At 43.7% G+C, this 12,140-nt stretch overlaps 1 protein-coding gene across 1 annotated transcript in view; it reads left to right on the top strand.

Moving 5' to 3' along the window:
- CIBAR2 (CBY1 interacting BAR domain containing 2) overlaps window positions 1-11,101 on the top strand; it is a 57,015-nt gene extending 45,914 nt beyond the window's left edge. The window contains exons 9-10 of the mRNA XM_073605734.1: window positions 940-1,041; window positions 6,457-11,101. Of these exons, the coding sequence (XP_073461835.1) occupies window positions 940-1,041; window positions 6,457-6,576 (222 nt within the window). The 3' untranslated portion in view covers window positions 6,577-11,101. The remainder of the gene's footprint in view (window positions 1-939; window positions 1,042-6,456) is intronic.
- The last annotated feature ends 1,039 nt before the right edge of the window (window positions 11,102-12,140 follow it).

The following is a 12,140-nucleotide window of genomic DNA, read 5'->3' as shown; positions in this document are numbered from 1 at the left end:
AATTCATCCCAAAGGGGTTCTATCAGGTTGAGGTCAGCAGTCAAGTTCCTTCACCTCAAACTCGCTCATCCATGTCTTTATGGACCTTGCTTTGTGCACTGGTCCAAATCATTTGGTGGAGGGGGGATTATGGTGTGGGGTTGTTTTTCAGTGGTTGAACTTGGCCCCTTAGTTCCAGTGAAGTGAACTCCTAAGGTGTCAGCATACCCAGACATTTTGGACAATTTCATGCTCCCAACTTTGTGGGAACAGTGTGGGGATGGCCCCTTCCTGTTCCAACATGACTGATCACCAATGCACAAGGCAAGGTCCATAAAGACATGGATGAGCGAGTTTGGGGTGGAGGAACTTGACTGGCCTGCACAGAGTCCTGATCTCAACCCGATAGCACACCTTTGGGATGAATTACAGCAGAGACTGCGAGCCAGGTCTTTTTGTCCAACATCAGTGCCTGACCTCACAAATGCGCTTCTGGAAGAACGGTCATACATTCCCATAGACACACTCCTAAACCTTGTGGACAGCCTTCCCAGAAGAGTTGAGGCTTTTTATAGCTGCAAATGTTAGGCCAACTCAATTTTGAAAATTATTAGTTAAACCCACAAGCAGTGGCGGCTGATTTTTTTTTTGGGGGGGAGCGGCAAACAATCTAACTGCTGCCACCCCCCTCCTGGTCGCTTCACGTTAAAGTTCATGTGTGTGTAAAGGCAGGCATCCCAATACTTTTGGCAACATAGTGTATCTACAACACGTAATTTGAATGGCATCACACCGCAGACCATGCATTCCCATAACGCTTAGGTGTGATCAGGCCCTGATATGTAAGGGGTGCACAGTCACATTAGCTGAGGGGGTGAAGATAAAATAAATGGGTTAAAATTATGTGATTATAAAATATTTTATGATAATATATCATATTGCAGTGTCTGTATTTTGCAGGATTTCCGTGCCAAGATCCATATTAACACCGGAACACAAGACGCTCGACCGGTCAATGCAACAAACCCTTCCTCTAATGCCACTTGGAGTACAAGCTCTCTGGTGAGTGAGCAGATCCAAAGTGTGTGTGTATATATGTGTATATACATGTATATACATATAACTATATATATATCTAATATGATTTATTTAATATTCACACGGTACATACATACATACATACAGTACATATATACAAACGTACACAGTCCTTCAGCTTCCAGGGGTGGAAGCGGTTAACAAAATCCGCTGACATTTCCTTGCGCTGCAACATGTCCCCGAAGGACAGTAATAATCCCCTCAGTGTGAAGAGCCTGGCATGAATCACCGATCCGGTAAGTGAGAAGGTTGCAGGAAATTAATAAACGTGCTCGCAGGGATCGATTCCTCGTTATGTGATGCGCGGCTCTGAGCTGTGAGAGAGGGAGGCATGGGGGTTCATCTGTCTGCTCACGGTAATTAAAAGGGAGAAAACAGCCGGAGCTTCTATATGACAGCCCACATGGGATGTTGGTAGAACCCTATAGAGGGAGCGTGGCTCCGCTCTGTTGGTGCCCGTTCAAAAGGGGCTTAAAAAAGGGGGGTGGTAGGTTCAGACCCTCCACTAAGCATGCAGTCTGGTAAGAATACTGAGCCGAAAGGTCAAATGTGCAGTTGGTGCCCCGGAATGGCATTCAACCTTCAGGTCTTTAGGTCTGGCTGCACCCTTATATTCTATGATGGAAATACTCTCACATCCTGGAGCGGTATATACAACATTTGACATCTGCTGGATGTAGGTAGTGCCAAGACAAGGTCCTCAAGCACCCAAGGAGAAAAGGTGCATCCTCCCACCCCATGAGCTGTGAACTACTTGAGGAACATAGGTTGCAGGTCCTGACATTTCTTGGTTTCCTTTCGTCTGGCAAATTGCCCAAGGTGGCTGCCTCTTCTTTCTACCCGCCTCCCCAACACTGGACATAGGATTCCATGATCGGTATCTGAGAGGTGTCTGGAATACTAATAATCAGTTTTGTGCTTATTGTATGATGTCCTACCAATTTCCAAAGTACAATGGCACTGCTCTTGGCAGACAGGCTCACCCTAACTGGGGTACCCAGAATCAGAATCCAGAAAGAGAAAGATAGCATTTAGAGTGCCAGACCACAAAGACTATGGGCATGACATATGAGTTGGTCAGAGACTGCAGACATGATACAAGAGATGGTCAGAGATTGCAAACATACTACAGGAGATGGTCAGAGACTGCAGACATACAACATGAGATAGCCAAAGACTGCAGACATGATACAAGAGATGGTCAGAGACTGCAGACATGATACAGGAGATGGTCAGAGACTGCACACATACAACATGAGATAGTCAAAGACTGCAGACATGATACAGGAGATAGTCAGAGACTGCAGACATGATACAGGAGATAGTCAGAGACTGCAGACATGTTACAAGAGATGGTCAGACATTGCAGACATGATACAAGAGATGGTCAGAGATTACAAACATACTACAGGAGATGGTCAGAGACTGCAGACATACAACATGAGATAGTCAAAGACTGCAGACATGATACAAGAGATGGTCAGAGACTGCAGACATGATACAGGAGATGGTCAGAGACTGCACACATACAACATGAGATAGTCAAAGACTGCAGACATGATACAGGAGATAGTCAGAGACTGCAGACATGATACAGGAGATAGTCAGAGACTGCAGACATGTTACAAGAGATGGTCAGACATTGCAGACATGATACAAGAGATGGTCAGATACTTTGGACGTGATTCAAGAGATGCACAGAGACTGCAGACATCTTGCAGGAGACAGTTAGAGACTGGAATTGCTATAGAAGTTGTTGCAGACTGGGGACATGCTTCAGGAGATGATTAGAGACTGGAGACCTATGACATGAGAATGCTAAAAATCACTGCAATAACAGGGCATTAAGGAAACACAGATTCCAGTCTGCAGAGGGCCGCACAAAAAGTGTCAAAGGTCCACAGGTTGGCCACTAGGGATCTAATCATTTAAAAAACAGCTTGCGCATTTCGGAGCTTTTATATGTATATATATATATATATATATATATATATATATATATATATATATATATATATATATATATATATATATATAGTATATAAGTGTATATATATATATAAATTTAATGAATTTATATGAAGTTTTGTGTGAGCGATACAGTATCCAAAATTGATTCTGGCAGCTTTTGCTGCCAAATCCAATCCCAAAAAGGGGAGAACATTCAGACCCCTGAAACACTTCCCCAGTCAAAAGTGGTCGCTGTCTCTCAGACCGCAGTTTTCATCTCTGACATATCATATACCACAGGCAAGGGTTGACCTGGGAGTACTTCCCTCACTTTGCTGGGAATCCCTGGCATATGAAGTCTGGTGAGTGAACTTTACAGAGGGAGGGGGAAGTTTCTGCTGTGGGTGGTTTTAGTTTAGAGAGGTAGATATCTGTAATGTAAGGGGGGTATTTTTGCTTGTGGGGGAAAATGTGTTACTACTGACCTCTGCACTGTACATTACATACTACTGACCTCTGCACTTTGCGTTATATACTACTGACCTCTGGACTGTGCATTATATAGTAGTGACCCCTGCATTGTGCGTTACATACTACTGACCTTTGCACTCTGCGTTATATACTATTGACCTCTGCACTTTGCGTTATATACTACTGACCTCTAGACTGTGCATTATATATTAGTGACCCCTGCATTATGTGTTACATACTACTGACCTCTAGACTATGCATTATATATTAGTGACCCCTGCATTATGTGTTACATACTACTGACCTCTAGACTGTGCATTATATATTAGTGACCCCTGCATTATGTGTTACATACTACTGACCTCTGGACTGTGCATTACTTACTACTGACACATGCACTGATTTACTTACTACTGATCTTTGCACTTTGCTATATATTCTATTGACTCTTGTCTGTGTATTACTTAACTACAGACTCATGCACTTTGCGTTATATATTATTGACCCTTGCATTGTGTGTTACATACCACTGACCTCTGCACTTTGCATTATATACTATTGACTTCTGGACTGTGCATTACTTACTACCGACTCGTGCACTGTGCATTACATATATGTTACATACTTCTGACCTCTGCACTCTACATTACTTACTACTCACCCCTGCACTGTGTATTATCTTATATTACAGTGGATGAAGTCCACACACCCCTGTTAAAATGTCAGGTTTCTGTGATGTAAAAAAATGAGACAAAGATGAATAATTTCAGAACTTTTCCCACCTTTAATGTGACCTATAAACTGTACAACTCAATTGAAAAACAAACTGAAATCTTTTAGTGGAGGGAAGTAAAAAAATAAATAAATAAAATAATATGGTTGCATAAGTGTGCACACCCTTAAACTAATACTTTGTTGAAGCACCTTTTGATTTTATTACAGAACTCAGTCTTTTGAGGTATGAGTCTATCAGCATGGCACATCCTTACTTGGCAATATTTGGCCACTCTTCTTTGCAAAAACACTCCAAATCTGTCAGATTGCGAGGGCATCTCCTGTGCACAGCCCTCTTCAGATCACCCCACAGATTTTCAAATGGATTCAGGTCTGGGCTCTGGCTGGGCCATTCCAAAATGTTCTTCTTCTTCTTCTGGTGAAGCCATTCCTTTGTCGATTTGGATGTATGCTTTGTTTCGTTGTCATGCTGAAAGATGAAGTTCCTCTTCATGTTCAGCTTTCTAGCAGAAGCCTGAAGGTTTTGTGCCAATATTGTCTGGTATTTTGAACTGTTCATAATTCCCTCTACCTTGACTAAGGCCCCTGTTCCAGCTAAAAAAAAAAAAGCCCCAAAGCATGATGTGGCCACCACCATGCTTCACGGTGGGTATGGTGTTCTTTTGGTGATGTGCAGTGTTGTTTTTGTGGCAAACATATCTTTTGGAATTATGGCCAGAAAGTTCAACCTTGGTTTCATCAGACCATAATACATTTCCTCACATTCTTTTGGGAGACTTCAGATGTGTTTTTGAGAAATTTAGCCGGGCTTGGATGTTTTTCTTTATAAGAAAAGACTTCCGTCTTGTCACTCTACCCCATAGCCCAGACATATGAAGAATACGGGAGATTGTTGTCACATGTAACACACAGCCAGTACTTGCCAGATATTCCTGCAGCTCCTTTAATGTTGCTGTAGGCTTCTTGGCAGCCTCCCTGACCAGTTTTCTTCTCGTCTTTTCATCAATTTTGGAGGGGCATCCAGTTCTTGGTAAGGTCACTGTTGTGCCATATTTTCTCCACTTGATGACTGTCGTCACTGTGTTCCATGGTATATCTAATGCCTTGGAAATTCTTTTGTACCCTTCTCCTGACTGATAAATTTTAACAATGAGGTCCCTCTGAAGGTTTGGAAGCTTCTGCACCATGGCTTTTGGTGTAGGATGCAACTAAGAAAATGTCAGGAAAGACCTACTAGAACAGCTGAACTTTATTTGGGGTCAATCAGAGGCAGTTTAAATGATGGCAGGTGTGTACTGAGTCCTATTTAAGATGGGTTTGAATGTGAGTGCTTAATTCTGAACACAGCTACATCCCCAGTTATAAGAGGGTGTGCACACTTATGCAAACCACATTATTTTAGGTTTTTTTTTTCACCTCTCAGATTTCAGTTTGTTTTTCAACAGTTGTACAGTTTATAGGTCACATTAAAGGTGCAAAAAGTTCTGAAATGACTTATCTTTGTCTAATTTTTTTTACACCACAGAAACCTGACATTTTAACAGGGGTGTGCAGACCTTTTATATCCACTGTATATTTATAGAGCCCTTGAAACGCGTCAGTTTCAAACAGAGGATGCAAATAAAAAAGAATCTCAATTTTAATATTAAAATTCTACTGCTCCTTTTTCCTTATAATTTCAAACTTTTCCTATTGCGGTCTGCCTCCTCTTTGCAGAAAATGTCCCTCTAACTTCCTCTCCCAGTGTCCCCAGGAAAGGAATTCTCCAAAGTGGGGACACTTACATCACTGTAATTCTGCCCCACTCAACACAAAATAACAAGCATTGTGAAATCGCTCAAACTTCCCCTTTTGAATATGAAGTGGTGTAGGTGTGGATGTGCCTGTGAGTAGATTTTTGAAGCTGAACTTTGGACAGAAAGGAAAAAATACAAATGAATGCAACGCTGTAATCATAAATACATCATTTATTGTATTACAAGCAGTGTAAGTACCTGAATCTGTCTGAGTTATTAGCCTCTTGCAGTCCCTGTACAGCAGAGTTTAGGCAGGGAGAGGGAGAAGCAGGACAATGAGCCAATCATTGTGCTGCAGTGCAAGGAGCATTCTGATAGGAGGAGAGAGCAAAGTGACAAAGATGAGCTTATCAGTCTGCTGTGTATCATTGTGTGCATTGCTGGTGCTATAAACCTTTAGTACAATCTGGGGATGTTTTTCTTTCAGAGCCTGCCCAGCATCCTTCAGAGGCAGACACAAGTAGAAGAAGAGGATAGTGATGAGGATACGGAGGATGAAGAGGACGAGGAACCCACAAGAGTACATTATTCAAGAGTGAGAAAATGAACCAAATTTGAGGACTGTTAACCCCATGACCACAGTGATCTCTCTCCTGATCCTTCCGTCCTCAGCACCATACCAGACCACAGTGTTCTTGGTCCTGATCCTCCCGTCCCCAGCACCATACCAATCCACAGTGATCCCATCCTGATCCTCCTGTCTCCAGCATTATTCCTGACCACAGTGATCCTGATCCTCCTTTCCCCTACACCATACCTGAACACAGTGATCCCGTCCTGATCCTCCTGTCCCTAGCATTATTCCTGACCACAGTGATCCTGATCCTCCTTTCCCCTACACCATACCTGACCACAGTGATCCCATCCTGATCCTCCTGTTCCTAGCATTTTTTCTGACCACAGTGATCCTGATCCTCCTTTCCCCTACACCATACCTGACCACAGTGATCCTGGTCTTGATCCTCCTGTCTTTAGCAACATACCTGACCATAGTGATCCCAGTCCTGATCCTTCTATCCTCAGAACTGTACCAGACTACAATGATCCTGGTACTGATCCTGCTTTCCCCAACACAACACCAGACCACAGTGATATACGTGACCACATTGATCTTGGTCCTGATCCTTCTGTCCCCAAAACCATACCAGACCACAGTGATCCCCAACACCATACCAGACCATGGAGATCCCGGTCCTCATCCTTCTGTCCCCCAAATCATACCAGACCACAGTGATCCCGGTCCTCATCCTTCTGTCCCCCAAACCATACCAGACCACAGTGATCCCCAACACCATACCAGACCATGGAGATCCCAATCCCCATCCTTCTGTCCCCCTAACCATACGAGATCACGGTGATCCTGCTTCTGATGCGCTTGTCCCCAACACCATACCTAACCACAGAGATCCTGGTCCTGATCCTCCTGTCTCTAGCACCATACCTGACCAGTGATCCCAGTCCTGATTCCCCTTTCCCCAACACCATACCAGACCACAGTGATCCCAGTCCTGGTCCCCCTGTCCCTAGCACCATATTTGATCAACATGAACCTGGTCCTGTCCCTAGCATTATACCTGACCACAGTGATCTCCAACACTATACCAGACCATGGAGATCCCAGTCCTGATCCTTCTGTCCCCTAGGCCATAGCAGGCTATAGTGATCCTGATTCTCCTGTCCTTAGCGCCATACCAGACCACAGTGATCCCGGTCCTGATCCTCCTGTTATCAACACCATACCCGACCACAGTGATCCTGGTTCTGATCCTCCTGTCACCAACACCATACCAGAGGCTCACTCAGTGGGCTCGGCAGGCCCAATGTCCACCGGCACCCGGCGATCATTCGTTACACAGGCAGAATGCCAGTCTGCCTATGTAAACAAGGCAGATTGCCGATGTGTCAATATGGAAGGCATGGATCCTGTGTTTCTGCAAAGCAGGGACATGGATCTTTGCCTTCCACTAGTACAAGCACCTCCCCCACAGTAGTAAATTACTGGCCAGGCATACAGTTAACCCTGTGATCGCCTCTGCTGTTAACTCCTTCCCAGCCAGTGTAATTAGTACAGTGACAGTGCATATTTTTAGCACTGATCACTGTATTGGTGTCACCGGTTCCCAAAAAAGTGTCAGGTGTCCGATTTGCCTGCTGCAATATTGCAGTCCCGCTATAAGTCGCTGATCGCCATCATTACTAGTAAAAAATAAAAAATAAATAAAAATTCCATAACTATATCCCATAGTTTGTAAACCAATCAATATACGCTTATTCGGATTTTTTTTTTCTAACAAAAATATGTAGCAGAATTGATATTGGCCTAAATTGAAGAAGAAATTCAATGTTTTAAATTTTTTATTAGCTATATTTTATAGCAGAAAGTAAAAATATATATATTTTTTTTTCAAAATTGTCTTTTTTTTTTGCTTATAGCACAAAAAAAAAATAAAAATGCAGAGGTGATCAAATACCACTAAAAGAAAGCTCTATTTATGGGGAAAAAAGGACATCAATTTTATTTTGGTACAGTGTAGCACGACCGCGCAATTGTCAGTTAAAGTAACGCAATGCCGTATCGTAGAAAATGGTCTGGTCAGGAAGGGGGGTAAATCTTCCGGAGGTCAAGTGGATATGTTTTTTTTTTTTTAACACATCTATTTCTGTATTGTGAAAACACGACAGTTGTTGAAAACCATGACTTGATGTAGCGTGACCTGACCCCCGGACCGTCACCGGGCGCTGCATTGTTTACACGCAGGTTGGAGAAATCCGTTTTCAGTGATCCATTCACATAAAACAATCTCTGCGTCCTTCAATACCCGCCAAAAAATTTGCACTCGCCAGCTGGCGCTCTGACCGGCAAATTCATCTCCTCACCTCGCTGAATAAAAAAGTGCTGTCTTTGCGCCGGTCCTCCCCGGTGGCGGCCCCGTGTTTGGATGGGGATTTAATGGCGGCATTCTCATTCCTCTGAACTCCTGCCAAGAGGCGAGCGGCTTTGAAGGAATCGCAGCGGAAAGAAGTGTTTGTTTTAAGTGATTTGTGTAAAAGTTAAACAGGAAAGCGAATTTGTGTATTTTTCCAGCCGAGACCGACTTCGGAGGTTACGAATTACAGCCGTGCGCGCCGTTTACATAACTGCGACTTGTGTTGTGGTGGAAAAGCACATTTTACAGGCTATAGATTGCCGTGTCACTTATTTATTTGTAAAATTATTATATTTGTATGATCTATAAGACCCCTTTCACGCTGGGGCCGCCCGAGCGTTAGCGGTAAAGCGCCGCTTGTTATAGCGGCGCTTTACCGCTGTTCAAGCGGCACTTTTTTGCCGCTAGTGTGTCGCTTTTAACCCCAAAGAAGGGGTTAAAAACACTGGTGTTGCGGCGCTTCCGAGGCGCTGCCCACTCATTGCAATGGGCAGAGACGTTTTGGGAGTGCTGTATACACCGCTCCCATACCGCCCCAAAGATGCTGCTTGCAGGACTTTTTCCAACGTCCCGCAAGAGCACCGCCCCAGTGTGAAAGCACTCGGGCTTCCACATTCGGGCAGCAAGAGCAGTTTTCAGGCGCTTTACAGGCGCTATTTCTAGTGCTAAAATGCCTGAAAACTGCCCCAGTGTGATAGGGGTCTAAATATTATGCATACCAAGAAAGAAGAGTATATTTTCTCAGTTATTAAAGCACAACTCCACCCAAAGTTTTCTGTTGTCTGTGGTTGCTGGAAATTTTAATCCAATGCTGGTTATAGAGTGTCATCAGAGTTCTCAGCCCTGCCCCAGTGCTATGACCATTACAAATCCATCTGTGAGACACTGACACCTTCATTAAGGCCTTGTGGGAGGGGCAGAGATACAAACTACTGCCGTGAAATCTCACCATTGTGGGAGGGGCAGAGACACAAACTACTGCCAGGAAATCTCACCATTGTGGGAGGGGCAGAGACACAAACTACTGCCGTGAAATCTCACCATTGTGGGAGGGGCAGAGACACAAACTACTGCCGGGAAATCTCACCATTGTGAGAGGGGCAGGGACACAAACTACTGCAGGGAAATCACATTATTGTGGGGGTGGCAGAGACACAAACTACTGCAGGGAAATATCATCATTGTGGGAGGGGCAGACACAAACTACTGAAGGAAATGTCCCCACTGTGGGAGGGTCAGAGACACGCCTACTGCAGGGAAATCACATCATTGTGGGAGGGGCAGAGACACAAACTACTGCAGGGAAATCTCATCATTGTGGGAGGGGCAGAGACACAAACTACTCCCGGTGTTCTGCCGAGAAAGTTCCCCTCGGCGGATAAGGACCCCCTCTAGCCGGCGGAAATAGCCGAAGCGGAATAGTTGGAAATCAGCTGTACACGGCGCCTGTAAGAGGGCCCCTCGCGGGCTCGCTTCGCTCGCCACGTTTCAGGCACGGCCTCGCTTCGCTCGGCACTTTTTTATTCTCCCTCTAGGTCCACTTGGATGGTGGGGCTTGAACCTGGACCCAGGGCCCAGGCGCCGTGTACAGCTGATTGAAGATTTTCAGCTTCGGCTATCTTCGGCGGCTCCTAGTAGTTCATACTGCGCAAGCACTGCGCCTGCGCAGTACGGGGGGGGGGGGGGTCCTTATCCGCCGGGCGAACTTTCTCGGCAAGACACCGGGAAAACTCACCATTGTGGGAGGGGCAGAGACACACCTACTGCAGGGAAATCACATCATTGTGGGAGTGGCAGAGACACTAATGCAGGGAATTCTCTTCATTGTGGGAGGAGCAGAGACACAAACTAATGCAGGGAAATCTCACCATTCTGGGAGGGGCAGAGACACAAACTACTGGGGAGAAACCTAACAGTAAATGCTGGTACTGAGTACTTGATGTTAGTGAGAAAACGAATAAGACTTTAGGTGATTTAACCAATTCAGACTCCTAAATAAATATTTATTTTAGTTAGACGATCCCTTTAAAAATGCAGATTCAGTGTAATGATGAAACAATCACATATTTTTCGGTGTAATAGCACTGTTATATATTTTGGACTTTGTGTGCTTCTGTATGTAAATAAAAGTATTTTTTAAAGGAACATTTCTCAATCCTTTGTTGCCATAGTCCATTTATCTTATCTGACATGTCTTCCATCACACAGGCAGATCTTTTGGATAAGCAATCTGTTCGATAGTGAACCAGTCATCGAATGAATGGGGAAAAACAATGCATTATTTCCTGTGCTGGACCAACCTTTTTAAATTGCTTTAAAACAGAAAATATCACATTTGGCCAATAGATGGCAATAACCATTATAGGATTTTTCTATGAGACCTAGTGACATCTAGTGGTCAAATACAATATTTTCCATTTTAAAGTCAACCAAAAAAAAACAACAAACATTTGACCAGTACAGGAAAATTTCTAACAGCATTTGTTTCCTTTTTTACTCCTTAGCCGCGTATGTATAAAGCAATAAATGACATTCACCAAACATTCACTGTAGGTGAATCTTCCCGATCCATGTGTTTTAAAATCACAATGATTGATTCACCATTGGTTACATAGAATTGCTACATTATATCTCTTGTTACAAAGACATGTGTATTTCCTATGCGCCTCATCTCCATCTAGTGCCCATAATGCAGTATTTTATTCCTATGCACATCATCTCCATCTAGTAGTCGTTATGCTGTATTTTATTCCATTGCTCCTCATCTCCATCTAGTGGCCATATTGCAATATTGTATTCCTATGCTCCTCATCTCCATCTAGTGGCCATAATACAGTATTTTTTTCCTATGCTTCTCGGATACATCTAGTGGCCATAATGCAATATTGTATTCCTATGCTCCTCGTCTCCATCTAGTGGCAATAATATGGTATTTTTTTCCTATGCTTCTCGACTACATCTAGCGACCATAATGCAGTATTTTATTCCTTTGCTCCTTATCTCCATCTAGTGGCCATAATGAAATATTGTATTCCTATGCTCCTCATCTCCATCTAGTAGCCAAAATATGGTATCTTATTCCTAAACTTATCTCCATCTAGCAGCCATAATGCGGTATTTTATTCCTATGCTTCTCGGCTACCTCTAGCAGCCATAATGCAGTATTTTATGCCTATGCTCCTCA

The sequence above is a fragment of the Aquarana catesbeiana genome, linkage group LG11, assembly GCF_042186555.1.
Source record: "Aquarana catesbeiana isolate 2022-GZ linkage group LG11, ASM4218655v1, whole genome shotgun sequence".
Lineage (NCBI taxonomy): Eukaryota > Metazoa > Chordata > Amphibia > Anura > Ranidae > Aquarana > Aquarana catesbeiana.
Note: the sequence above shows the minus strand (reverse complement) of the source record. Positions and strands in the feature narration are given on the sequence as shown.